The sequence below is a fragment of the Arvicola amphibius genome, chromosome 13, assembly GCF_903992535.2.
Source record: "Arvicola amphibius chromosome 13, mArvAmp1.2, whole genome shotgun sequence".
In the NCBI taxonomy this organism is placed as follows: domain Eukaryota; kingdom Metazoa; phylum Chordata; class Mammalia; order Rodentia; family Cricetidae; genus Arvicola; species Arvicola amphibius.
Window position 1 is genome coordinate 29,385,976 of NC_052059.1, and position 27,484 is coordinate 29,413,459.

General features: G+C 35.9%; 1 protein-coding gene across 3 annotated transcripts in view; it reads right to left on the reverse strand.

Annotated features, from left to right (window-relative positions):
* The window catches only part of Tdrd3 (tudor domain containing 3), a 155,051-nt gene that overhangs the window by 19,487 nt on the left and 108,080 nt on the right, over positions 1-27,484 (reverse strand). For 2 of the 3 annotated variants that reach the window (XM_038309981.1, XM_038309980.1), the window contains exons 11-12: positions 19,422-20,272; positions 14,298-14,423 (exon numbers count right to left, since the gene is read on the reverse strand). In XM_038309981.1, coding sequence (XP_038165909.1) covers positions 14,298-14,423; positions 19,422-20,272 — 977 coding nt within the window. Of the gene's footprint in view, positions 1-11,531; positions 12,717-14,297; positions 14,424-19,421; positions 20,273-27,484 lie in introns of those variants that run through there. The other variant, XM_038309982.1, reaches the window with a different exon arrangement.

Sequence of the window (27,484 nt, forward strand, 5' to 3'; positions counted from 1 at the left end):
AGAAAGAAGTCATACCAGCTTATCAAACATACTAATTTTATTACAAAATTCTTCCAAGATACAAGTTTTTCTCTTCCTTGGTATCTGCTGAGATAGAGCCTAACTCCTTCAAGAATGTGACTACTAGAAAAAAAAAATCAAGTTGTCAAATTCACCAAAGAAAGTATCTTCACAATGAATTATTTATGTTTACGATTATAGATTCTAAGATATTTACCTCCAGAAGGCTAGATGAACACAAATACTTCTCCATTATATACTTAATCAGCAAGCACCTCAATTTACTCAAGAAAGTGCTACTCTGGTACATCTTAAGTAAGAGAGGTTCATCAGCTTTATAATTTAAAAATTCCCATACTTCATATTTAAAAAGTGTTAAAACATTCAATAGCATGGTCTTTGAGACAAGATGTTTTTCTAAGTTCTCTGGCCATAATGTAAGATTATAACTTACATTATATTTCAACCTGTGGGCTATGATAGCTTGAAAATTAAACAGCCCTTTCACATGGGTTGCATATCAGATATCCCACATATCAGATACTTATAATTCATAACAGTAGGAAAACTATAGTTATGAAGTAGCAATGAAATAATTCTATGGTTGGGGGTCCCCACGACATGAGGAACTGTATGGAAGGGTGAGAACCACTGCTACAAGTTCTCATGTTCTCTTCATGAGAGAGTCAATAAGAAGCAGACAAGTCAACAGTTTAGGTTATACCTTATGAGATTAAAGGTTTTCTGTTTTGTCTTATTTCTTTGTTTACTGCTATTGATTTTGAAGTGGGTTTTATATGTTACTTAGGCTGATCTCAAACTCCTAAACTAAGCTTTCTTACTGGAGGGAGTTGTCATGTATTACCATACCCAGCTACACAGTAGTTTTTAAAAATAATTTCCTATCTTATTTTCTTGCTCCTTTAACTGAAATATCTCCCCTGCAAAGGAGCAATAAGTATAGCAAACAACAGAATTTAAATCAGCACTCCCCCGCTCAACACACACACACACACACACACACAGACACACAGACATGGACACGGACATTTAACATTTGCTATTGAATGTGTTAATATCTGGCATCAAGATGAGCTCAAAAAGCTACTGTATGGGCTATAAGATGGCTCAGAGTTTGGGAGTACTGGCTGCTCTTTCAGAGGGCCCTGGTTTGATTCCTAGCACCCTCATAGCCATTTTGTAGCTCCAGTTCCAGGGAATTTGATGCTCTTGTCTCTCTTCCTCGGGCCAATTCATACAGGTAGTGAACAAACATACACAGAGGCAAAAGACTTATACACATAAAATAAAATCTTAGAAAGGGATCCTGAAAGATGTTAATGTTATATTAATAGTACTAGAAAATTTTAGAAAACTATTTCTAGAGACATTTTCTAAAAACTGAATTGTTGCTTTGGGCAACAATCTGCTCATTAGGCTGGAGCCCCAGCGAGAACGTCCACTGGAAACTGGAGGAGTGGCAGCTGGCTAGCTTGAACATAATAAACACAGAAAGGTTGTCTTGTCCGTGTATCAAGTGTACTTCAGGAAGGCATGAAAAAAAAACCATAAACTGAGGGATGAACTGTCATAGGAGAATTCTTGTTCAGTTTGTTTGCTTTTGACTTTTCCAATTGAAGATATAATGGAAAATTACAGGAAGTTTGTAAGACAGAATATATATACACAGCAGTTATGTGTAACTTCATTACTTTAAAACAACTATGTTGATATATTTTCATTCAGGCCTCTAAATTGTTAACATATATCACAGATTTCATCGTGATGTTTTTGGCAGATAATAATTCACAATTTTTTACTGTCAGACACGCAGTTTTCAGTTTCTTGCTGTATGGTGCTGTAATTCCATTACTGATTCCTTGGCGACATCAGCAAGGACAGAATGACTGGCTTTAAATTTGAGTACTCTGTTATCTTGGGGTGGGGGTGGTCAAAAAAGATCTTATCAATTTATACAGCCTTCAGCACTGTATCAGCGTTCCTATTTAATGGTATCCTTGACAGCCTGAGCTTCATCATTAAAATTTTTCCATTGATTGATAAATTTAACCTGTACTGTTTATTGTTTCAACCTGCATTTGTAACTGAGTCTTAGTTCTAAGAGATGGCACTGCTACTTCAGCAAGAAACCATATGAAGTGTAAGTCAATGGTTCAAGGCTTAAAAAAAGCAAAATTTTTAATAAAATTAATCTAATAATGATATGAGTGTTACTGTGCTGTATGGCAATCAGGCATTAATGGCAGGCAGTCCATGGGAAATGGCTACTGTTATTCATAGTGCCAGACTATGCATTCTTAGACTGTGGGAAAAGGTCAACCAAACAGAGCATCACGCTTTCCTTAATCCTATAGGGACCATTTGGTCTGAAGCCAGGTGTGTTCAAGAAAGCATATCGTATTCCTCGGTTCCATTCACCCTTCATGACAAAAATCCCAGAAAGGCAAGCATTATCAGCTAAGTTGGTGGAGGGTAAGCCAGCACTTTCCGAAAAAAGGAAGCTAAAAGGGCTGACCTATGACACAGGCATCACACCTCTTTAATTTTCTCAGGTCAGGGATCTAGGTTGCCAGTCAGATCTCTGAGGAGCACAGAACATACAAGGGAAGAACATTTGCCTTCAGTTTTCCCAGTTAATCTGCCTAGTAACAAAGGAGGTGGGAACAGGATTAGAAGGTCTTCCTTCCTTCTACCTAGATCCTTCTCGTCAGCGATGTCTGAACTTTCATGCACTAGATTTACTCTTTCAAGTTCTTAAGCATGCAGTTGGGAGATGATTAAAGAGAGGTGAGAGTAGGGGGAAAAGGGATAGCAGTGTCCCACGGTCCAGCGTGAAGATTAGTCCACTTAGTTTTACACTCTGAGAAGCATGCAGAGAGCGCACGGTGAGAAGCAAAGTAGTGAAGTCGTCTGGACTGCTTCAAGAAGGCACAAGTCAGAACACGAGACTTCAGAGGAATAGGGAGGAAGCCAAGCCCACGGTAATAAAAATTGTATAGATGTTGGGAGGCTACAAATCACATTTATGTAGGTCATAGTTAATCCTCACAACATACTATAGTGAAATTGAAACTTGGAGATGTCAGGTAACTTACCCAAGGTCACATAGGTAGTAAGTGGCAGAGCCGGGACTGGAACCCAGGTCTTCTGATTCCTTCTGCGCAATCCCAGCTCCCCTGGAGCTGAAGCAGGGGCAGAAAGGGAGGTGGAAGTAATTTGCCCATGACCAGCCCTGCCCTTTCCCTTCTTTCAAAGGCTGAGCAGAGCACACATCTGACTCTTTCTGCGACCCTTTCCGCCACATCCTTTTAGGATAGTGCACAGAGAATCTGAAACATCTACTAATCTTGGGCTCAAAGATGGCAATAAAAGGTAATGGCCAAAGTTGTATTTGGCTAGATTTTTTTTCTATTTAGGTAAAATTCACAAATATCTAAAAGCATAATTAATAATTGTCACTTTAGAAATTTATTTTTTACTATAAAGATTTAAAGCAGTCTGCTCAATGTTTTGTTTAATAGGTTCAGTTACACCTTTTAAATTACATTGTAAGAATGTTCCTGAAACTGATGAAGAGCCAGGCAGCAGCCTACCAGTAGTACTTCCCACTGAGAGACAGCTCGTCACCCGACAATCATCTTCACTAACTGACTATGCCATATTTAACTTATAATCATTAGAATGAAAAGTCCACGCATTCAGTTTTTTCATAGCCCACATTAAGTACTTTCAACAGAAATGTGTTTGCATTATCATTTTGATATCACCTATATTCTTTTCTAAATTACGTCTAAAATATTTTAAGTGTTGCTTTTTAGAATTAAATTTCTGTAACAAAATTTAGACTTTCCACTATCTAGTTTGGAGAATAATATATGAACTTTTCTCAAGAGGGTACATTTTAATCTTTGCATTTCTAACAAAATATGAACAAATTCAAGGGGAAATTTTATTTAATTTTCTAATGTCCTAAAGGAAAAAAGACACAATTCAAATTGTCTATGCCCATGGTCACCTTTTCATCATTTCTGGACCTTTCTGAAGCAAATGGTCACACATTTCAGACCCTGATAGTCTTCTTGAGAAAAAGTGGGGTCAAGGGCAAAGTAAGCCATTTATACAAATGAACACTGGTGACATCAAAGTATTCATGCCCAAAGTTGTTAGTCATTTCCTGAGTCTCAAACAATTACCCATTTTCACCAGACACCAGCTGAAGCACAGTCCTCTCTGAGTTGTAAAGTATTGACCCTAACAGTTATTCACTTGATATCTTCAAAATGAGAAGTATAACAAAGAGGACAGAATAAAGGGAAAGGCTTGGATAAGGAAGAAGAGGCAGAGGAGGGAACATAAGTGGGGGGGCTCCTAAAAGAGATAATAAATATAAAGTATAACTATCTTGAGTTCTTGATATGTTTAAGGCCTGTTTCATATTTTCAAATTTTGAAGTCTAGCATTCTTTTTGTCGTCATATCAGAAAAAGTACGTTTCCGTAGCTTTTCTGTATCACTGCAAATTTTATTTAACTAAGCCTTTTCAGGAAAGTACCTATTATGTTGTTCTAAGTCATTCATTAAGTGGTACCAAAAATAATTACCAATACTTAAAAAGATTATATGGTCGTAACTCTTTAAGAGTTTGAAGCATATAGAGTTACTAAATTAAGCTAACTTCTAATGCCACGCTTTGTATAATTAGCTTCTTTAAAATCATGACTCAAAGGATTGACCCTAATTACACACACCATCTGAGAAAAGAAAGTATATTATGCATAATTTTTAACAAACCAGGAAATGATTATCAAAGAAAATCAGAGTTTTAGAAAATCAAGGTTGAGCTTCCAAGATTACTTTCTCCAAGTTATCCCATTCACATGGCTTGCATAACAAAAGTATAACCTGGAACCAGGCTAGCAATGCTGCCAGGATGTGCCGTTTGGTTTGATGGTGGTCTTACCAGTATTTACCAGGCAGCTGGCCACTAGAGAGCAAAATATATCTTTCACTTCACATACACAACCAATCTATTTTAGAAAGAAGTATTTACACAAAAAGAGCACAGACCGCCGGGTGATGGTGGCGCACGCCTTTAATCCCAGCACTCGGGAGGCAGAGGCAGGTGGATCTCTGAGTTCGAGGCCAGCCTGGTCTACAAGAGCTAGTTCCAGGACAGGCTCTAGAAACTACAGGGAAACCCTGTCTCAAAAAAAAAAAAAAAAAAAAAAAAAAAGAGCAGAGACCTTGGTAAAAATCTATCATATGGAGCTGTGATGTTTAGGTTTGGTGTCTAGGAAGGAGTCTTTGATACCACAACCTCATTAATTACTCAATAATTACTAGCTACCTTCCACTGTTTGAGTACCAACTCAGTTGTTATATGGACTTAAAACTCTGACACCATCAACGTTAGGAGACAATAGTCATGGTATACAATCGCTGATTATTTACACAATTCCTTTTATTTCTACCACTGCACCCAACAGTAAATTCTGACCCACTCCTAAGTATCTGAAAAGAGATAATTTTAAAAATAAGAATACCATTCCACCTTCAAAAGATCTTACAAATAGATGTTGAAATTAGACTCTAAAGATTTCATTCATCTGATTTAAGGAAAGGTACTGGGAAAACTGAGAAGCGGAGAACAAGGGTTTCTTTCAACTTCTAATGAGTCAAAATCATACTCTATGAAGGCTCAGGATATTGCTCTGATCTCTTGTGATTCCTCCCCTCCATGTACAAGCGCCCATGTAGAAGTGCTTAGGGCACTTTTTTATTTCGCAACCGGGGCTATCTTAACAAAATAGCTTCAGACTTAAGCTAGATTACTGGAGAAAAACAAATATGAAAATACCTTATTGTGAATATAAATAAAACTGTGGACTACTAGGTAAAGTTTTCAGAAAAAGCCTTCTTAGGAATGTTACGATGGAAATCTTCCCAAGTAGCAAATGCTTAAAGTTAATATATAAAAATTTGCAGAATTAGATAAAATAAAATGAAAAGATCATTGAGTTCTGAATAATTATAGGTAAAATAAAATCTTCAGTTTTATGCAATAAAATCCAATTCCTAAAAACATAAGGACGTAAAAAGGGTCATATAGTTTTAGAAATATATTCTGTCTTTTATTTGCAGGAGACAAAATCTTGGGAAGTAGGAAGAAACTGGTTTTATATATTTAGACAGATTATTAAACATCTGAAAAATCACCTTATACTTTGAAGATGAATCTTTCCCATCTTATAGATGGGAAATTTAAAAGTAAGCTAGGGAAACAGTTATGACATCTGCCAACTATCTCCTTTATACTTTCTGTACAGGTTCTCAGCAAAGGGAAATTAAGGAGTTCATGAGCACATAAGTCTGTGAAGCTCTGTATATTCTTCCTCTTGGCAGACAAGTGCTTATTAATTTGAAATCAAATCAAGAAAGTTCTGTAATCAAAAAATAAGCTTAATTAAATTAACCCACATTTTCCAAATTTGTTTAAGTATGAATGTTCCCAGAATACAGTTGTGAAAACTAGTCTGATCAGGCCTAAGGAAACACAAAACAGTGACTTCTGCTTTCTCAGACTGCTCTAAGCTGCCTGACTAGAACCTCCCCATTGTGTTCAGACTCAGTAGATCACAAGAGGCTGAAGGCAATTAAATATTTCTCACTGTTGCAGTATTTCCTTTCCCTTCTGATTGCAGTTCTCAGCCAATGACAGGCCACTAAGGGAGTGATTTCAGGCCAAAATATAGGTAAACTCTTGCCAGTAGTCTCCAAGTTTAATGCAACTAGAAACTTTGCAGCACCAAAGTGTTTATTATCGCAAGAAAATAGAACAACTCCACTGTTTGCTAGAGAACCTACTGTATATGATTCTTAATAAGCATCAATGGTCCACTACAGTATGGGAAATTAAGATACCAGGGATCAGTCTACAACAGGATTAAAAAAAATTAAGATAAAAATGAAAGATGTAATCTTTAGGAAACAGAATGAAAACAAAGGTAGCTAAAAATATACATAACATTAAATAAGAAAACATAGATGACTCATACAACTTTAAAAGAAATGGACTACTGATAACTAACTACAGCACAGTCACATAAAGTACATAAATATGTACCATATGAGCACTACTTAATATTGTCAGGGTTCATCAACATCACTAAGGACAGAAAGCTGCTCTGAGGGAATTCCAACTGAAAAAGTACACCCACAGTAAAATGAACAAAAATATTGTTTGCTATTACAGATGTAGGTGAAATGACCCCCCAATCACCAGAAACAAAAGTAGAATTCTATTTCCTTTAATTCAAGAAAATCATCTCTTCCCATGTAACAGAATCTTTAAAATTAATTGTCCTTTAATATTTTTAAGTTACGTTCCCAATACAGAGTTGAAATCTTTAGGAACATGGAAATAAATATAACAAAAATATCATTAAAATCATTTATTTACTAGATTTCCTAGGCATGAGCTTATCAGCAAATATACTCTGCATATATTTGCAAAAGACTGGTGGAACTGAGACCAGTGAAATCATGGCTTTAAAGATAACAGACAGTATTTACACACAAACTCTTCCCCTGCTGAGTCAGTGTCAAAAAGGAAGGCAAGCACACTGACAATTCCAGTCCCTTCACCTGTGGCCTTCATCCAAGAGACCCATAAAACTGCTTTGAAGGAAGATGTTAAAATTAAATGCAGCAAATTAACTCCTTAATTAACCAACAGAATATATTCATAAACCCATACTTTAGTTTGGCATTAGTAAAGGAGAGACATAAGTGATAAAAGATTAATGTAATGAATGACTCCTTCTAGAATTATTTGGATATTCAAAAAAACGCAATTTTATGCTACCTGAAACATGTTAATATTTAATTTCAGGCGTAAATTGCTTTATAAACTCTAATTAAAGTTAGAAACAAATCTAAAATTTGTTTAAAATTAAAATAAGTTGTTTGAAAGAAAGACATCATGCTGCCAATACTTCCTCCATGTTACTTCACTGTGGGAGGTATCTCGCCTTCAGAAAAAAGAAACATAAAGTAATAATACAATCTAATTTGCACTGCTCAATAAAAGGCATTTCAGATTAATATAATACTCTTTGGAAAGATCTTTAAATGTGGTTTGAAGAGATCACAATATATTATATCAAAATTTTGATATAACCTTCTTTTTAGATCTTGAAAATAGCATAATTTCAATGATGGCATAAAACACCCCTATAGGATATTATACCTGGGTCAAAGCTAAATCTCAAGGTTTTCATAATATTCCATTTAGTTTATCTGTCATGGCTGAATCTGAGTTTCAAGGATTACGAACAGTTTTAGGGTGCTGTATTTGTGAGTATAGAGTATACTTATGAGTGAATCACACCCTTCCCTCATGTGAGCAGCTTCTACATTTCCAGTAAAGGGCTCAAGAACAACCCACAAACTCCTGCAGGAAACCCAAGATATAGAGTAATAGCTAAAGAAGAAAAAAAAATCAATCCTATCAATGTAATAGAAGGAGTTTAAAAACAGTATATAGTTCAACTGTGGAATAATATACTTAAAAGCATGCACAGATAACGGTTCAATCATAGCATCATAAAATCTTTAAATAACATTAAAAAGAAACAACACAGATGGAGCTCAGAGTCCATAATTTAAAAGGATGTTTTATGTTCAAACTAGACATAGTTCGCTTCTGACTTTATACCACAAAAGAAAATGTTTCCCAAAATACAGTGAGGGAAAAAAAGAAAAAAAAAAGGTTACTTTAGTCAGTGGCCAAAACAAATTCTGTTCTTAGCAATAATGAAGGAACTAACCTATTTAAGAATTTATCAGCAAGAATGACAAGTCTAAGTTCAAACAGGCATTTGAACTAAATACTAACTGGCAAAGTCTCACTGTTACATAATTCTCTTTTCAAGTTAATTTCTATAAAAATTGCTTTCATTTTAATGTCTATGATGATCTTTGGTACCTGTTCAAATTACATATAGCCTAGTTAAATTGTTAAAGTGACCTTGTTCCTACACATGTAAGGACTCTTTGTTAACTCATTGTTCTATCTGTCCTAACTCAGTAGGATTTTCATTGGTCCTCAATGCTTTCTTTAAAAAAGTATTGTTAGAGGAATAATAATTTATGACTTTTTACGAATGTTACTTGAATTTGAAAGGGTAGTTTTTAAATGTGCTTTCCAGGATGCTATCATTAGAAGAAAAACAAACTTGTGCAAAGTTATTTCAAAACTAAAACTTCAAACAGAGTCTAATTATGTAGCTAAGGAAGCAGCACAGAGTACAAAATAGTGCTCTTGAATTTGTGACCTTTCTCTCTCAGCCTCCTGAGTGCTGTGATTTCTGCATATGCCACCTGGCCAGGCTAAATTTTATGATTTAAATCAGAAACAAAGCCAGTCAAGGTACAACAGGCCTACACTTCTACCTACTGAAGATTATTTAAGCCTAGGAGTTCAAGATCAGCCTGGACAGTATAGCAATACCCTACATTAAAAAACCAAAACCAAACCAAAGATGTCATAATGAAATAAATAGAAAAATGTATTTTTATTTTCCACTAGTACTTTGTGTGTGTGTGTGTGTGTGTGTGTGCAAGCATGTGTGTATACCTACATGTGCATACATACAGGGAGGGTGAACATAAATGCTACTATTTGCTATAATTTTACAATTTAATTTTAGCAATGGTCTTACTGAACTTCACTGGCTATAGTGGCAGGCCAGTGAACCTAGGTTTCTCCTGTCTTCAATTCAGTCCTGGGATAAGGGATGTGAAATTCCATTCCTGGCTTTTTACATGGGTGTTGGGGAACCAAGTTCTAGTTAAGGTCCTCATGCCTGGACAGCACACATTTTACCCCACAGGCTCAGCCCCCTCAGCTGCAGAAAAATAACTTAATACATTAAGTTCATTGTCATGTTTTTTTCAACAACAACTGTCTTCAAACTAAAGTGGAATAAAGAATCATCTCTTCTGGTGCCTTGCTTTAAGAGTTCTAGAGGTAAGAACAAGACTTATACTGAAGATATATTCACATAACAGATAAGTTACTTTTGTATCGGGGTGGGGGGATTTTTGTGGGCTTATATGTGCTACTTACAGAAATACTGCCTGAAACCTGGGAAGTATTCAAGGAATATTTGTTGAGTAATAAATGACCCCACCAAAAACAAAACAAAAAAACAAAACAAAAAAAAAAAAGCCATTTAATATAGGATGATTACTTTAAAAAAAAATCTATCTGTCATTTTCCAGACTTTTCAGAATTATAGTCAAGCTAAGGTAGAACTAACCTTTCTCTATACAATGTGATTCTCCGGTTAGAATAACAGCTAAACAGGAATCACTTCCTGATAGAAGAAGCACATACTTAAATACCAGCATGCTCCAAAACATCTCTTGGGACATAAAAATCTGACAGGACCTAAGTCTTAAAAGCCCTTGAAAACTCAGAGACAGCAATGCACTGAGTGTAAAGGAGTTTTTAGAAACTCCAGAAAGACAAAAGGAGAATCTGTGCAACACAGTCAATTATAGTACAGGGTTTCCAAGATGCCTGGGGCATCTTTATACTGGTTTCCTCATGTTGGTTTTGGAGTTCAAAGAAACCAATTAGGAAGGGCTGCAGGGATTACCATTAGCAGATTTCCTTGCTAACATTTTCTCATACAATAGAGAGGATTAAGAAATAGTATGGGTTTTTTCCCATGTATATTTCCATAATGCATCAACTACTTTGCTAAAACAAGGATAGCTCTGTGTTTCAATAACACCCACATGTGCACACTGGCATATAATATACAAACACAAAATAAAAAAACTTATTTACTATTTATTTTATTTTAGGATGTTTTTTGTTGTTTAGGGAACATTATAGAGTCCCAAAGAAAAGAAAGATCAGAAGGAAAAATTAGAGCATTTATATGGTTCAAAGCTAACTGAAAATGTCACATTATACATGATTATTAGAAAGTTCATTACAAGTTAGGTATTAAGACTTACTTTATCTTAATTTATTTTAATATTATTTTTAAATGCCTGTTTGCTTTTCTACTGAGGGAGAGAAAGAAAAGGTGTGGATTTGGTGGGAAGAGAAGTAGGAAAGATGTGGAAGGAGCTGGGGAAGGAAAAACTGCAATCAGAATATACTGTATTAAAAATTAATTTTTAATAAAAAAAATAGAAAAGAAAAAACAAAACAACAACCAATCCTAGAGTAGTAAAAAGAGCCAGGTGAACTCTAGTTGTAATAAAAACAAAAGTTCAAGGTTAACACACCAAGATGTTAAATAAAGCATTTTCAAAGAATAATGTATTTAGTGAAAATCAAAACATATATTTTGAATATCTAAAATATCATCTCTGAATGTGTCCTAGAAATGAAAAGGTGGGCATATCCAGATTGGAAGAAAAACAGACATTCATTCTACCAACATATGTAAAAGAAATAACCCATAAACCTCTTGAAAAAAACATTAACACTTAGATTTAAAGCATTAACTTTTATTTTAATTTTCCATACAACCGACTATAACTTAGTCTTTATGTCTCTTAATATTTCATGCTTTGTACTTATGATTTATCCTTACATCTTTGAAAAGCAGTACAAGCAACTGTTTTTTATAAAGGCTTTTTTGGTTTATACTCAAGCTGTTTTTGGTTGTTCTGCACTTAAAACATCTTCGCTAAATGATCATTTGTATTTTTGGAAAACTTAAGAGATTTCCAACATTTTTTTTGCCAGTAACAAACATGAACCTTAAGCAAATAAACATACTATTTCACATAAAAATACAAACACGCATATGCAGTGCAAGAATTTAAAAACTGAAAGTTTGATAATCCACAATGTCAATGAATAACTGTGTTAAGGCCCCTTAAATTCTCTGCACCTTGTAGACCTTTAATTCTGCAGTGAGTCAGTCAAGTGGGATTGCCTTCTTATTGGTGCAGTGGACATTTTGCTTATAATTTTGTGAAGCTTTGATTAACTTAACCTTGATACAGTCCCAACGTACAGAAGGGTGCTCGTGGATTGCAACAAAAATACTCTCGGAAGCTCAGAGAACTAACTCTACCTTGACTCTACATCACATGCACTGACATCTGCATAGATTGTATTGCTGCAGTGGCTGCTTATGTACGATCTATGCACACATAGATATTGTTTAAATGGAGATAAAAAAGAATTATTAAGCTGGTGGCACCTGTATTTCAAAGAGATGTTTCTCTCAAATAACTACTCTTGTAGACAGAAGAATGGCTGATCTTTCCCCTGGCAACGAAGCCCATGATCCAGTTACACTAATTTATGCAAAAATCTTCACATAGGAGGAAAGAACGGCAAAATCTCCAGAAAATGCGGTGATTTTATCCTGCTTCTGCAAAAATAGTTTAGGCATCTTATTCAAGCTTAAAATAAGTAAAAATAAATCATAAATGAGTATTCAACAGTGTATTGTGGTTCAGAACATAATCACTGAACCAGCTAAGATATCTGATAAAAACCATCATCCAGTTATGCTTACACAAATAAAAGTCAAGGTAAGTGCCATGAGGACTATTAAGGCAGAACAGTCAAAGTATTGCCTGTAGCAGTTCAGAACCAAACACCTCTAATGGGGGAGTTTCAGGGAGGAGGAACAAATGTCATCAGGTGTGACTGCCCTAGAAGAGAAACAGACAGAAGAAAACTAAATGCTTCTTTTAGGGAAAAAAAAAAAAAGAGTAAAATTAATCCCTAAGATTTCTAAAAGTAAAAAAACAAAATTAAATAAAAATTCTGCTTTGAAGGTGGCATAAGTGTACACACCTCTAACCCCAGCAATTGAAAGGTAGAGGCAGAAGGGTTCAATCATCCCTGGCTCCATGACTGAGTAGAGCCTGAGCTATGGGAGACCCCAGCTTGTATCATGTAAGCCTCAGACAAAGTAAGTATAATTTACACATTAAAAAGATGATTTCCACTTGGACAGTGAATGCTATGTCTAGAAACAACTGGGAGTATGTAAAAGTAGCAAGCCATGATTCAAATTCTAGAAATGTAGATTCAGTAAACAATCACTTCACCAATTAAGATTAGATTAAAAACTATTAAAGGGAGGATTAAAATAGGAATCACATGAGATCAAGAAGAGTAAAAACACATAAATCCAAGTTTTACCAAGAAAGGAAAAATATAAATTAGAAAATGATGGTACCTTGGTCTTTCAGAGGAAAACTTTAGAAAATGAGGATAAAGGATGTGCCCTCTTAGTTAACCTAGGAACCACCAGTCATATCATACTGTAAAGTAGAATGGCGAAGTGCCTTGGAAAATAATAGTTTCTCTTGAATAAAAAGGCAACAAATATTCATGTCTCTAAGTCTGAAAACTGCAATTGGGTTCTGTGTTCTTGCTTTATTTTATACTGGAGGATGAGGACACCAATAAAGACAAGACAGAAAATCCGTAAAACACCAAATCTAAAAGCAGCTCATGGAAAAGGACAATGTGGGGCTCCAGAGATGAGGGCTGCTGGCAGCATGATCTCATTTTCTGTTTATTTTGACACGTTAGGGAAAATGCAACAAATTAATGAAAATGAACACTGGAGGACACTTCTCTATGGGTATTTGTACTTACATGTGGACGAATCAGCCTGTATAAAGTTAGCAAGTCCCATAAAACATGGGCTCTATCTGGCCAGAGAAATCCTAACTTACACGATCTCAGTTATTATACAGCTTTGTCAAACAACTGGCAACAAAACTAATCAAGTAATTACTAAGCTGAGATATTCAGTTATTCTGCACATATACATGTGTAAAGACATGCATGTGGTAAACAATGTACAAAACCACACATAATTTAAAGTGCTTTTCCTAATTGTATAGGTACCTCAAACAATAAACAAAATGATGTTTCCCATTGAGATTGAAATTTGACAAATTTTGGATATAACTTAGCTGAATTTAAAGTAATCTGAAAACTAAAATATTCATAAAACCCAATTTTACACATAAAAATATTTGGCAAACCCAAACAAGGGTAGCTATTTCCAAAGCATGATATAACAGCACATTATACATGTAAGGAATTGTAGTGCATTCATTCTCAGTTAAGATAAAGTGACTCTTTAGTTGGAACAGCCACTTTGAAAGGAACTTTAGCATTTCTCACTTGCAATTTTTGTATGACTACACCTTTTCGTTTAGGGCTATTTATTTTCTTCAGAGTAGCCTTTGTACAGAATTTGGATCACGTACCCACGCCTCTGTTTGAATGGGCTTGATATTGCTTAGCAGCACCTCTTCATAGTTGCCGTAGTCAGTGAACTTAACAACCGCAGTCATGCCAGAAGAATGGAGGGCTTCAACTTCTGCTCGGTAAAACTGAGGAGGGAAAAAAAAAGTCAGTGTTGTCTACAGAGGCAATGTCTACTCTGCCAGTATATCTTAATATATCTTAATATTTCAATAAAATGAGAAAAGGTTTTAAAAAAAATCATATTCTCCACATCCTTCTAAAGGTTAGGTAACTCCAAGTATGGGCCAGGAATGAGTTGATATATTTTATTAATAACTAGTGCATCTCATATAAGTATTAGATTAATCCCTGAGGTTTCCTTTTCACATCTGGGTGCCACTTAGCGTAGAGCAACATGCTGGAATGGCCTTATCTCAGGACTTTGGCAAATACTCCTCTCTTCCTTCCTCTATTGTTGTTAGACTCACTATTGTGTTCTGAGTTGTTTTGAGTGTGTGTTTCAGTTTTAAGCTTCTCAAATTATGTCAGTTCACAGTAAGTTCAACAATCATACTGTAACCCAGGAAAACAAGTAAGAAGGTAATGCCTTCTTAAGAACTTACAGCTTAATCTTTAGCTCTTGTGATTCCGTGCAGTAACCAAAAGAGTTCAGTATTCCATTTCTCTGGTTTTTATCTTCAACTCTAAAATACAGCCTTGACACAGAGGAGACTTCTAAGAAGCCTTACTTAAGAATCCCAGGGCCAAATTTAGCTATATATTTAATTTCTTTTTTTTAAAAAAAGTACCCCATAGCTTAATAATAAAGGTAATCCATGTTAAAAAACAAAGAAAATTTATCTATAATGTAAAAAGTAGTAAACTACAGATGTAATGATGTGCAACTTAAAAGACCTGAGAATTCAGGATGAGCTTCCTGAGAGGATGGAATTCATTTAAAGATGAAGAATGTTTAGCTAAAGAAAGGATATTCTAGGGGAAGTTATGGGGCCATGAAGATAAACACAGGCAACTAATAGAAGTTTTAAACTAATTATGATATGACATGACTGCTCAACAAATAAAAAATTAGGATCAGTAAGTAGTAAAGTTTAGATAATGAAGGATCTATGAACAGTTTGTATAGGTAAGAGAGTTCATGTATAGGCAAGAGATTTTAAGTAGCACATTCATGTGATCTAAGACCAGTATTAATGACAAACTTGAGAGATCTAGATTACAGGCAAAGAAAACAATTTGGAGGTTACTGCTATTTCAATATTCAAGTACGGAGGGAAAAATAATTTAGTACTCAAAATTTGCTGAAGGAACTCATCTGCCAATTTCAATTATGAGCAAACAGGCAGATCTGTTCTCTGTTGCTCCATTTATCTGAGGCTTCTATGTCTGTGGCAATGAACAAGAGTACCAAGGAGATATCCTTGCTCCTGAAAGAGATGGTTTTAGACTTGCCAAGAGTTAGCTGATGAGTGCTGCTGTCATTACTTGAGGCTGATAACTATGTTCAGCAAAGTGGCAGACTATAAAACAGGTAAACAAAACTCAGTAGCTTTCCTATATGCAAATGACAAACACACAGAGAAGGGAATCTAGAAACCAATACCATTCATTATGGCCTCAGAATATGAAATGCAATGTCCTGAGCCTGGAAGATGACTCAGTGACTAAAGCACGTGCTGTTCTTGATGGAAAACTGGGACTGGTTCCCAGCACACATACAGTAGCTCACAAGCATTTATAACTCCAATTTAGGGGATCTGACCCCTTCTTTTGACCTCCACTGGCACCAGCCAGGAACATATTCACAACCATCTGTAACTCTAGTTCCAGGGGAATATGGACACCCCTCTTGTGACTGACCTCCATGGGCACCAGGCACACACATGGTACACATACATATATGCAGACTCACACACATAAAATGACTAAATTTTTCTCAAATAGAATATATTGTAATAAATCTAGCCAACAAAGTGAAAGACTTAGATAGTGAAAACCTAAGTTATTGAAAACAGAAATTAAAGAAGATACCAGAAGTAGGAAAAAACTCTCGTGCTCATGGATTTGTAGGATTAATAGTATGAAAATGGCCATCCAACCAAAAGCAATACCATGCTGCTAAATGGACGCAATATTAAAACAATTTCTTAATTGTTATACTTCATAGATTAATCCAAAAATCTTTTTGTAGTAGATGGTGATTGACACAGTGACCCACCACTGGCCAAGGTTCAGAGAGTTCTAGACTGCAGAATGCTTAGCCCTAAAGGAAACACAAATACTGTACCTGGCTTCCCAAGCTGCAAGGAGTAGAAAAAGTACGGTAGTGGATGATAACAGGCAAAGATTATCTACTGGACCCAGCAGGGCAGTGTATGAACTCACAGCAGTTGTGACAGCTTGTATAAAACTTATGTGAGCTTAGACCACACCAAATCCCAGGAAGGAAAAAATAAGTTAGGCATACTATCCCACTCCAAGCATGAGCTATTGGCACAGTTGTTTAAAGATTAAAATTCCATTGTAAAATGGAGATGGAACTAAACAGAGTTCTCAAAAAAATGAAATGAAAATGGCCAAGAAACAACCTGATACAGTCACTGTGGAAATAGGTAGCAGGTCCTAAAAAACTGAAAATAGATCTTGAACGCGATCCAGCTATATCACTTTTGAAAATACACAAAGATGACTCTGTACCCTACTCTAGTGATACCTGCTCATCCATTTTCAGTGATGCTCTCTATTCACAACAGCCAGGAAGAGAAAACAGCCTAGATGTTCATCAACTGATGAATGGATAAGGAAAATGTGTTATATTTACACAATGGAATATTGCTCAGATGTTCAGAAAAACAAAATTATGAAATATACAGGAAATGACGGTAACCCAGACTGAAAAAGACAAATATGTTTCTCTCATTTATGAATATGAGCTTTATATCTGCATGTATGCATGCTTCATTTGGAATGCCAAAAAGGCTAGGAAATTAGTAAGGGGAGGGAGGAAGTTAGAAGGAAAGATAGATAGAAAAATAATTGAACAGGAAGAGTTAAATTGGGTGGGAACGGGAGGACAGGGTCAAGGAGGGAACAAGGGATAAATAACAATAAAGATCTTTAAAAACAGTCATATGTAAACCTACTACTATTCTGTAGAAGCTTCAACACACACACACAGGGAAGGGAGGGAGGGAGGGAGGGAGGGAGAGAGAGAGAGAGAGAGAGAGAGAGATTAAATAGAGTTAGCCTATTACAGGGTGACAATGCCTGAGAAGGTGTTTACAAGCTAACAAAGAGGGTTACCTCTTTTGGAGTTGTTAACCAGAGTTCCCATAGACTCCACACAACACAAGGTATTGCCAATGCCAATGATATGCTCCATGTGAAGAGTACATACTGAAGGCACAGTACATGGAGATAGAGAGCAAGCTAGTGCTAACCTGAGAGCTTCATTCTTACTGGCCAGCTTTCAGAATTCTGAAAGGTACTAGGCACACTACTAGAGGAGAAAAGGAAGCATCAGTGTTATACAGACATGAATCCTGTCAACAGTAATGATGACTGCTTTGACAGGACATGTCCAATGGTACAACAGGGGCATGAACATAATGAGCATAAGCAGCCACTTTCTAATTGGACTTAAGGTGAACCTCACAAGTTGAAGCCCATAGCTGGTACCACGATCAGGGCCAAGAACCTGTGGCTGGAGAGGTCATAGTCCCTGAGTTAGAACCCACTACTACTGTCATTCAGCTTAATGGCCACGGTATCAAACCATCTCCTGATAGACTGGTTGTTACACCCATCTATCAACTCACATCAGAGAAGCTTCTATTTGCAGCAGAGGGTAACTAACAAAGACACCCACAACTAGTCACAGTGCAGAGAAAGATAATGGAATGTTTAGTTCTAAACGGGGCATCTGTATCACAGCCCCTTCCCCCATGGCTCATGGACCACAGTGGGAGAGGGGGCAGAAATAGTGTTAGAGCCAAGGCAGTGGATGACTACATGAAAAAAATGTTTTCTGGGCCTAGCAGGGACATGTCCCACTCACAGTGCTTGTGACAGCAAGCACAAGGCCCGAGCAGGCTGAAGTCAGACTACATCACAGAAGGGAAAGGGAGGAGTGCTCAAGTCCCCTCCTCACAGAGGAACGCTGGCAGCTGACAGCTGGACCCCGGGAAGTAGACCATGCTACAGTCAGAGTCCCCACATCTGCGACTATGTGGGCAGCACAAATTGGACTTGGTGAGTATAATAAAATTTAAATAATAAATTTTGAAAACAAAACATAAAGTTGGATGGGTAGGGAACGAGGAGTGGACCTGAAAGGAGCTGGTAAAGGTAGCAAATATAATTAATATGACACAAAATTATCAATGAACTAACAAAGTTAAAAAACAAGTAACATTCTGGGTTCTCTTCCCTTTCTGTGCTCACCTGGTCTCCCAGCTCTCACCAGATTCTTACCACTCGACTTTTTCCTGTCTTCTTTTCCGCCCAATTCTTCCTTTCCCTTTTAGCCAACTAATAACTACATTTATTTGTTGCAAGGTAAAAACAAAACAAAAAACCTAGCTTATCTGCTTTCCTCTTTTTTACAGTATATATATATTTGGTTTTTCGAGACAGGGTTTCCCTGTAGTTTCTAGAGCCTGACCTGGAACTAGCTCTTGTAGACCAGGCTAGCCTCGAACTCAGAGATCCGCCTGTCTCTGCCTCCCGAGTGCTGGAATTAAAGGCGTGTGCCACCACTGCCCGGCTACAGTATATATTTTTAAATAAAAATTTGCAATAACTTTGTACCACTGAAATGATCCTCTCCCTTCAGTAAAATTTGCAAGAAACTAACATCTATCATTTAGCAAGTGAGAAGTGAAATAGAGCTGGACTAAGTTTAATCATTTTGAATATGGTTCTCATATGTACAATAAAGCAAATTCCAAGTACCCACATAAATGTTAAATATTTTTCTTTTATGAATTACATAGCCGTAAATCTCTTTAAAGGCCCCAAACAGGTATGACTGCAGAATAAGACATATAGATGACAATTTCTACAGAGTACCATAAGAACATTACATAGTATGTTACAGAGCACTGTGTCTGAAACAGTCATACCTTGTTGTCTTCCCAATAAAGTGCAAAACACTCATCTCCAGGTTTCCACATCTTTGCATACTCCACAGGAATAGATGATTCTATCACCTTCTCAGGCTTAATTGGCCCAGATCTTCTTTTAGGCCCACTATTATAAAATACTTTATCATCATAGGACACAGTTGTGACAGGTCCTGCGGGCTTAATTGGTCCTACGCGTCTTCCTTTCAGTGGCATTTCTGTCTCTCCATTTGGAACAGCAACAAAACTATTACTTCGAACAGGATTTTGGTAATCAGTATTTACACTAAAATGTTTTTCAATTTTTAGACCACTAAAAGCTTCATTATTCATTGTCCGTGATTTCCTGTCATAAAAATGATCAGGATTACCCGTTTGGTTTTCTCTTTTCCCACGTTTTTGATTATTATAGTCTATGAATTCTTGAGGAAGTGGGTTTTCTTTTGCCTCTGTATACAATGTACCTCTTCCTGATCTGTTTTGCATAGAGTTATCTCTTTTTCTAAAAGCGCCATCATTGTGCGGAGAACTTAACGGATATGAAGCGTCTTTAGTTCTGTCATATCTAGAATATGGCCGATCGCACTTGATCCTCTCTTCTGCCCACACTTCAGGACCAGAAGAACCACCTGGTCTTTCAGAGCCTCGGTTTCTAGATAATACACTGCTTTCTAAGGCTGACTTCAAATTGGGGGTGTCTCTTTGAAAACGAGGAGGTTTCTCATTTCTCGGCTGCCTGGTATCGTTTCGAGGAAGATGTCTTGATTGATTGCTATCTTTTATCCCATTTTGTTCAGTATTTGACACTCTGTGCTGTCCTTGATGAAGGTGCTGTGGTTGTGACTTTGGTTCTAAAAGGCAGAAGCACATGATTATTAGGATGAAGACAGAGTAGACTGTTGCTTATTTGAAAATTCCTAAATTATATAGGTAGAAGGTTAGTATTTGAACATCTCCTATCTTCAAACCTTGTTACCTTAATTCATGGCTTCTTCTGAGTTCTATTCATCGGTCATAAAGTCTTCCTGGTTAGCACATTAGGAAACTAAGGTGACGATGCAAATCACATTTATTTTATGTTAAATAAAGATACATATACCTTCTTCTGTTGTTTCACAAAAATAACTAGAGTATTACCAAATATAGTGATTTATCTTTGATGAACTTATTTGCTTTTTTCTTTTGTTTGTTTTGACATAAATCACTGTCAAGATTCAGGCCCTTGTATATTTCTAGGGTCAACACATTCCCAAAGATGGGCACTAATGACATTTGGTTGACCTATTTCTAGCACTACAAAAAGACTACCCTCATTGCTCTCCAGATATTAAACGCCAATTTAGTATATCTCTATGTTTCCAACACTCACTGGAAGAAAATTGCTTAGGTCAGCAAGAATAAAGGACACGTTTAAAAATTCTAAGTCACAGACCATAAATCGAGATTCAAAATGGCAAGACAAAAAAGCAAATATAAGAAAACTCATCAAAGCAAATTCACTGGATTTGACATATAAAGTAAAATGAATTATTTTCTAGGTAAGCTTCTACATATAGGCCAACCATCTATTAATTATGAAAAAAAAGAAACACCCAAGACTTCAAATACTTGCCAACTATATTTAAGAAAAACTTTCCCCAAGAATTCCAACCTTTTAAACATATTCAAATATCTCATTTTAACAATTTACTCAATTTAAAAAGGTAGGTGTGTGTGTGGGGGGGGAGGTGTGCCTGCATGGGCCAGATCCCTGGAACTGGAATTGCAAGCAGATATGAGTGCTGGGAACTGAATTCAGGTGCTTTGGAAAAGCAGCAGGTACTCAACTGCTGCGTCATCTCTCCAGCTTTTAAACTGGGAGACTTTTTGCTAACATTATGTGTTTTCTAGGAATAAAAATGTCGGGAAGAGGGACTACTTGTGACACACATGACAAGCATTTCAGAGAACAAAGCGGAGTGACCTCTACTGACTAATCTGGGAATGCTACACAAGCAATCTTCACACACTATCAGAATGCAGAAACACATGGATGCTGAACTAACAGCACAGGGTAAGGCTTCTTGCAGCATAAACCAAGAAAAATTTTGTTACTAAAATAAATCAAATATGAAGACAGTTGATTTGCCATCAGCAAGATATGAAAATATATTTGGGGAAGAAGATTTTAAGTTTGCTATGTTTAGAAATTTTTCTTCCTTCTTAAACTATTTTAGTCAGCGTCACTGATATCTATGATAGTAAAAAAAACATTTAAAAAAAGCAGGTTATCATGAGAGTAACTCAGTGCTTGGGTTAAAGATAGAGGCTAGATAAACACATAGAAAGAAGGTACAACTAGATTTGATGGCCGTAGGATGATTAGCTCTCTATTCTGAAAGAAAAAACAAAAAAAGCAAAACTTTCTAGTCTACAACTGGGTTTAAAGGTACGTCTTTAGTTCAAGAAAAACTGCATGATTAAAAATACCAAAATCTCTCTTTTAGCTCTAGGTCCTGTCTTTTAAAAAACTTTCTATGCTTGCCATCTGTTTGTACAAGCACTTAACAATTCAGTTTGTTCACTCCATCATGCCCACACACCAGTGTTCTTATATCAAACACACAATTCAAAAAATATGCACAAGAAATTCCAAGGTAGTTATCATCTTTAAGAAATAAATAAGCTTAGAAATAAGCAAAACAGTGAAAAGGAAATGTTATTACATTTAACTGTTAAAATATTATCTCTAAGTATTGGATATAAATGATAATATAAAAAAGAAATTTTACTAACAAGAACACACACTACATTTTCATTATCAAACTGACATAAAGGTAAATCTATAAAAGAACTTACCTAAAAACAAAACAGGAATATTTCATGAGAATTAAACCCATTGAAAAAATAAAAATGTCCTTTTAAAAGACTACACTGAGTATATGTGAATATATATACATACTTCTGTGCACGTACATACACACACATTCTATTTTACTTCAAAGCAAAATAACATGCAAGTAAAGGAGGTTCTTAAGTATTTTAATATCTTTATACATCTTTAAATTGAATCAATTCTATTGTAGGCAGTTAAGAAACAAAGTTAAGTAGAAAGCAAGTAAACTGAAAGCTGAGCTAGTTATTGAATAAATAAAATGCGCATACTCAATTATCCAATGTAGAGCAAGGGAATTTTAAATAAACAATATCTTTTTTAAAAAGCAGCAGCAGAAACAGAACAACAGCGGGGAGACACGGCTTCAGCTTTGTAGTCAGAACCCAGGTGTTTTCTTCCACTCTTATAGAGAATCAGAAATCCAAACTGTTACATACCAAACAGCACCAGACACTATATCTTCAACGACTTCACTAATAAAAATGCCAATATACTTTTATGTGTAAGAAGAGTAAATTCATGAGCTTTTAAAATGGGTTAAAGGAGTAATACCAAAGAGCAGTGTGTGCTGAAGCTGATGATGCTAACTGTCTTGTGTGCACTCACACATTTCCTCGCACGACTACGTTCATGGACCATGTTCCAACCCAACTACAATCCAATGGAGAACTACTATATAAATATAGAGAGAACTCAAAACACTAGGTATCAAGAAAACAACCGAATTTTTAAATGGGATAGTGATCTAGCCAGAAAATTCTCAAAAGAGGAAATTCAGATGACTGAGAAACATTTAAATGTTCTACACTTAAGTCATCATGGAAATGCAAATCAAAGCTACTCTGAGATTTCATCTTACACCTGTCAAAATAGCTAAGATCATAACATAAATGGCTGGCTACGATGTGGAAAAAAGGAAACATTCATCCTTTGCTAGTGCAATGATAGCACAAAGTTTGTGGAAGTAACCAACCAACATCTGATTTGACACAACATGGCACCCATACCCAACCCTGCTTGGTGACCAAGAACCTGAGACTAGATAGCAATATTCTGCTATACTCATAGACAGTGCTTTGCTTAGCCATTATCCGGCATCAGAGAAGCTTTCTCATGTAGCAGATAAAAATAGGTACAGAGACCCACACCCACACATTATGCGGGGACTGATACCTTGGAACACTCAGTCTTAAATGGTCTGTCCTCATCAAAACCTTCTCTCAGGTCTCAGGAAACCTTGGCAATATGGACAGGTAAAGGGTGTAGAGCCGCAGGGCACACAGAACACCAAAGAAAGGCCCTCTAAATCAACATGATGGAGACACATATGCACTCACAGAGACTGAGGCAGCATGCACAGGGGCTACATGGGTCTTCACCAGTTCTGCCCTAGCACTGAAAGGAAAGGAGGACACGTGCACCCATCCCTACTTCCAAAGAAATCTCCAATGACAACGACTTGCAAGTGAAAATTTAGTTTCCTTCAAGGGTCTCACTGGAGAAACAGACTACTCTTAAAGGGTAGGACACATGGCCAACAGTAGATGGCAAACTGAAAATGAATTCAATGGCATCTTTGGGGGTTCCTTGTTTCATAATGTCACTGTCGTAACAAGAGTCTTCCTTATCTTAAAATTTTTATCACACACACACACACACACACATGCATGGTTTTTCCTTTGCTCTTTTAAATCTATAGGTCCTTTACAGATATCTTACTGCTTCCAGTTTGGTATGTTTACAGGAATCCTGAGAGTGCAATTGAGTGGGTGTCTGTTTCTTGTGCTTTCTCTGGGGTTCTTGTCCTTTGTTTGTTTGTTTTGCACAATGGCGATGTGCTAATTTTGTTTTATCTTACTCTCTATATAAGGGAGAATAAAAGGGAGTGGAAACTGTAATCATGCTATATTATGTGAGAAAAAAAACTGTTTTCAATAAAAAGGAAAAAAGTTTTTAATCAATCTGACTCTGCACACACTGCTGGCACCTATATCGTAAAAGCACACCATTATTATTCTTATTTTACAAGAGAAGATTCAAAGGAACGAGCCTCAACTAAAAAGCTACCTAGAAAATGTGGACTCCAGAATTAAACTAAAACCTTACTGAAGCTAAATCCCTTGACTTCTTAGTATGTCATCCTGTATCCCCAGAAAAACAGAAAGTACCAGTGACATATTTACCACCTACATCTGTTCATTCTGGTAAAAAGCAGAAAGTGCAGAAGCCCTTTGTTATCCTTGAAGGTTGAAAAATACATTCTGATACCAGAACTGCTGGATCCTGACAATATTTTACATCCAAGCAGAAAACTAAAATTATTATTAAGAAATGGACTAACATTTACCATTCACTAGTTCTATAGCTTTATATTTAACTTTTCTGAGTCTTATCATAAAATCAGTAAATACAAATAAATAATGTATGAACTTCAAAAACTTATTTAACATATGCAAAATACTGAGAACAGTATCTGTCTTTAGTAAGCTCTCAATTAATATTAACAGTCATTATTATATTATAAATATTATAATTATGCAAATAACCGAACACACTGACATCAAGGAAACACCTGTAACTTGGATAAAAAGCTTGTGTCTATTTACACATTCTCATTGCCACAAATACCCACCATTACCTAAGATATTAACTTTAGTTTTCTGTTTGTTGGTTCTTGTATGTAGGGTAGGAAGAATGCTTTATTAAAAACGTTACTGCAATGTTATAAAAGAATAAAGTTCAGATTTATCTGAAAATAAGTCATATTCTAATACAATTTTACACTTAAAATAATAACATTCCTTATATAAAAATTCATATACTCTTAAATATTTGGAAATTAAAAACTCTTACAATCCTATCACTACAGAAATGATGATGTAATCCTAACTCCATGCACAGCCACTGCTAAGGTCTCAGAGGTTACATTTTAATATAATGCACAGAATCTCTGTGCACATTTCCATAAACAACAACAAAATGCTTCTTTCTTCACTAAGGGGCTGCATCTACTTTGAGATTAGCTGTACTTTGTGACATCTTTCCAAGTCAGTGAGCATAGCTACCTCATTCAGCTCAGTTTTTTCTGAGCACTTTCTTTCTTTACTATTTCTATTCCTTTACTCTGACGTATTTAATTCTTTTATTATAAAAGCTTTAAATAACTCTTAATAATTTACTCTTTATTTTTTGATATTAAAATATAATTACATAAATTTTCCCTTTCTTCCTTCCAATCACTCCTGTGTACCCCCACCCCTACTCAAATTCATGGCCTCTTTAGATGTTTATTCATTCATTCATTCATACATACACACATACATACATATACACACATACATATATGGACTGAGAAGATTGTTTTATATGTTTAGGAATATATATACTTGGTGTCTTTATTTGGTGGAATCTGTCTGGGTCTTATTCAGAACTGTTTTCTCCAGTGTTTTCCAACCGTAGACTGGAGATACTCAATAATATTTGCTCAAAGAATTACTGAAAACATTGGAAATGAAACAAAGCCCCAAGTTTAAATTACTTGTTTAATGCTTTCACCTCTGCTCGGTACAGGTGAGTATGGGAAAGACGAGCACAGTAAAGCACTAAGTTTCTAAAGTCCCTCTCTTACATACATCTCCTGCTTACTAGTCATATCTTGGACAAACTCACAAGCACTTCAGTTTCTTCATCTAAGAAGTAACCCTTAGCACAGAATTGAAAAGACTCGACTTGGAAATATATATAGTCATTCGGAATTACAGTAATCATTGGAATTAATCCCAGTCTTATACCTGAGATGTCTGATGTAAAAAACTATCATAATGGTGCTTCCTTCTTTAATTCTTTCAGATAGTCATGGCAGTTAGAACACTGACCATAGATGGTATCAGCACTGCCCTATTCACTACACATGAAGCAGTAGGAAAGAACCACAACCCTCTATCCTGTGACAGTCACTTACAATGGGAAGAGGGGAGCAACATACATCGATGCAGAAAATGGTGTAACTTGAAAATAAAGATCTCAAAGGAAATAGATTATTATGATAAGACTAACAGAAGTTGTGTTCTATGTTTTAGTTGAGCCCTAAGGAATAAGGAATGCAGCAAAAGCAAAACAGAAAATTCCAAGGAGAGAAAGCACACAGGAATTTCATGATATCCAACTAAAACTATCATCACCTTTACTGCTTCCAAACAGAAAAGTACTGTGTTCCAATATCCTCAAATTAATACTCATTTATGTCAAGTAAAGACACCAAATCCAGAAAAAGTGATTACACATAAATTAGCATTTCTTTTAGGCCTTCATTAATTATTAAAAATATACATTATTTTCCTAGGCTCATTAAATTCTATCAAAGGTATGATACACATAAAACTAAACACTAAGTTTAAGATGAACATACTTATTAAAATTTTAATGTACCAAACTTTCTTAAGAAGTAAAACTCCACTATTAGGGAGTTATAAAGCAGACCATTGTTACTATAAATTAATAAATCATACCAGGCTCAAGATGCACATGATGCTGGTGCTGCTTGCAGATGTAAATAAATAAATAATTCAGTCCAAGGAACTTCCATATATATATATATATATATATATATATATATATATATATATATACCAAATAAATTTACTTTAGGCTAAAGATATAACAGCCCTCCATTTTACAGCTAAGGAAGCTGAAAAGGCTGATCAAGGACAAGGGCCTAGCATTACACAGCTCATGTATTCACGCTACCAGGTTCCTCCCCTTGCAGTCAAGCTGCTCACTTTAAATCATTAATAACCACAAGTTATTTTTAGAAATTTCTCATAAAACTCTGGATTATTGTAAAAGTTGGTTTTTTATTTGTTTGTTTTTTTGGTTTTTTTTTTTTGTTTGCCAGAGATATTTAAAAAGTACTAACTGAATAAATCTGTGTTAAGTGAGAACACATCTTTTGGGGACCTGCGCTGATTCTTCCCCCTTCGTTTCTCTCTACACATCACACGAATATGAGTATATCACAATTCCACACCTAAATACTGAAATAATGAGGAGCATTTGATTGCTACTGATAGCCCCAGTTCTGCTGCCTCCCCCTCAGTTAGCAACAGCCACTCTGACACTGACTTGTGTTCTGGAGCAAAGAGCCTTGTCCTAAGCAGTTTCCATTCAGGATGCTCACTCACGCACCCAG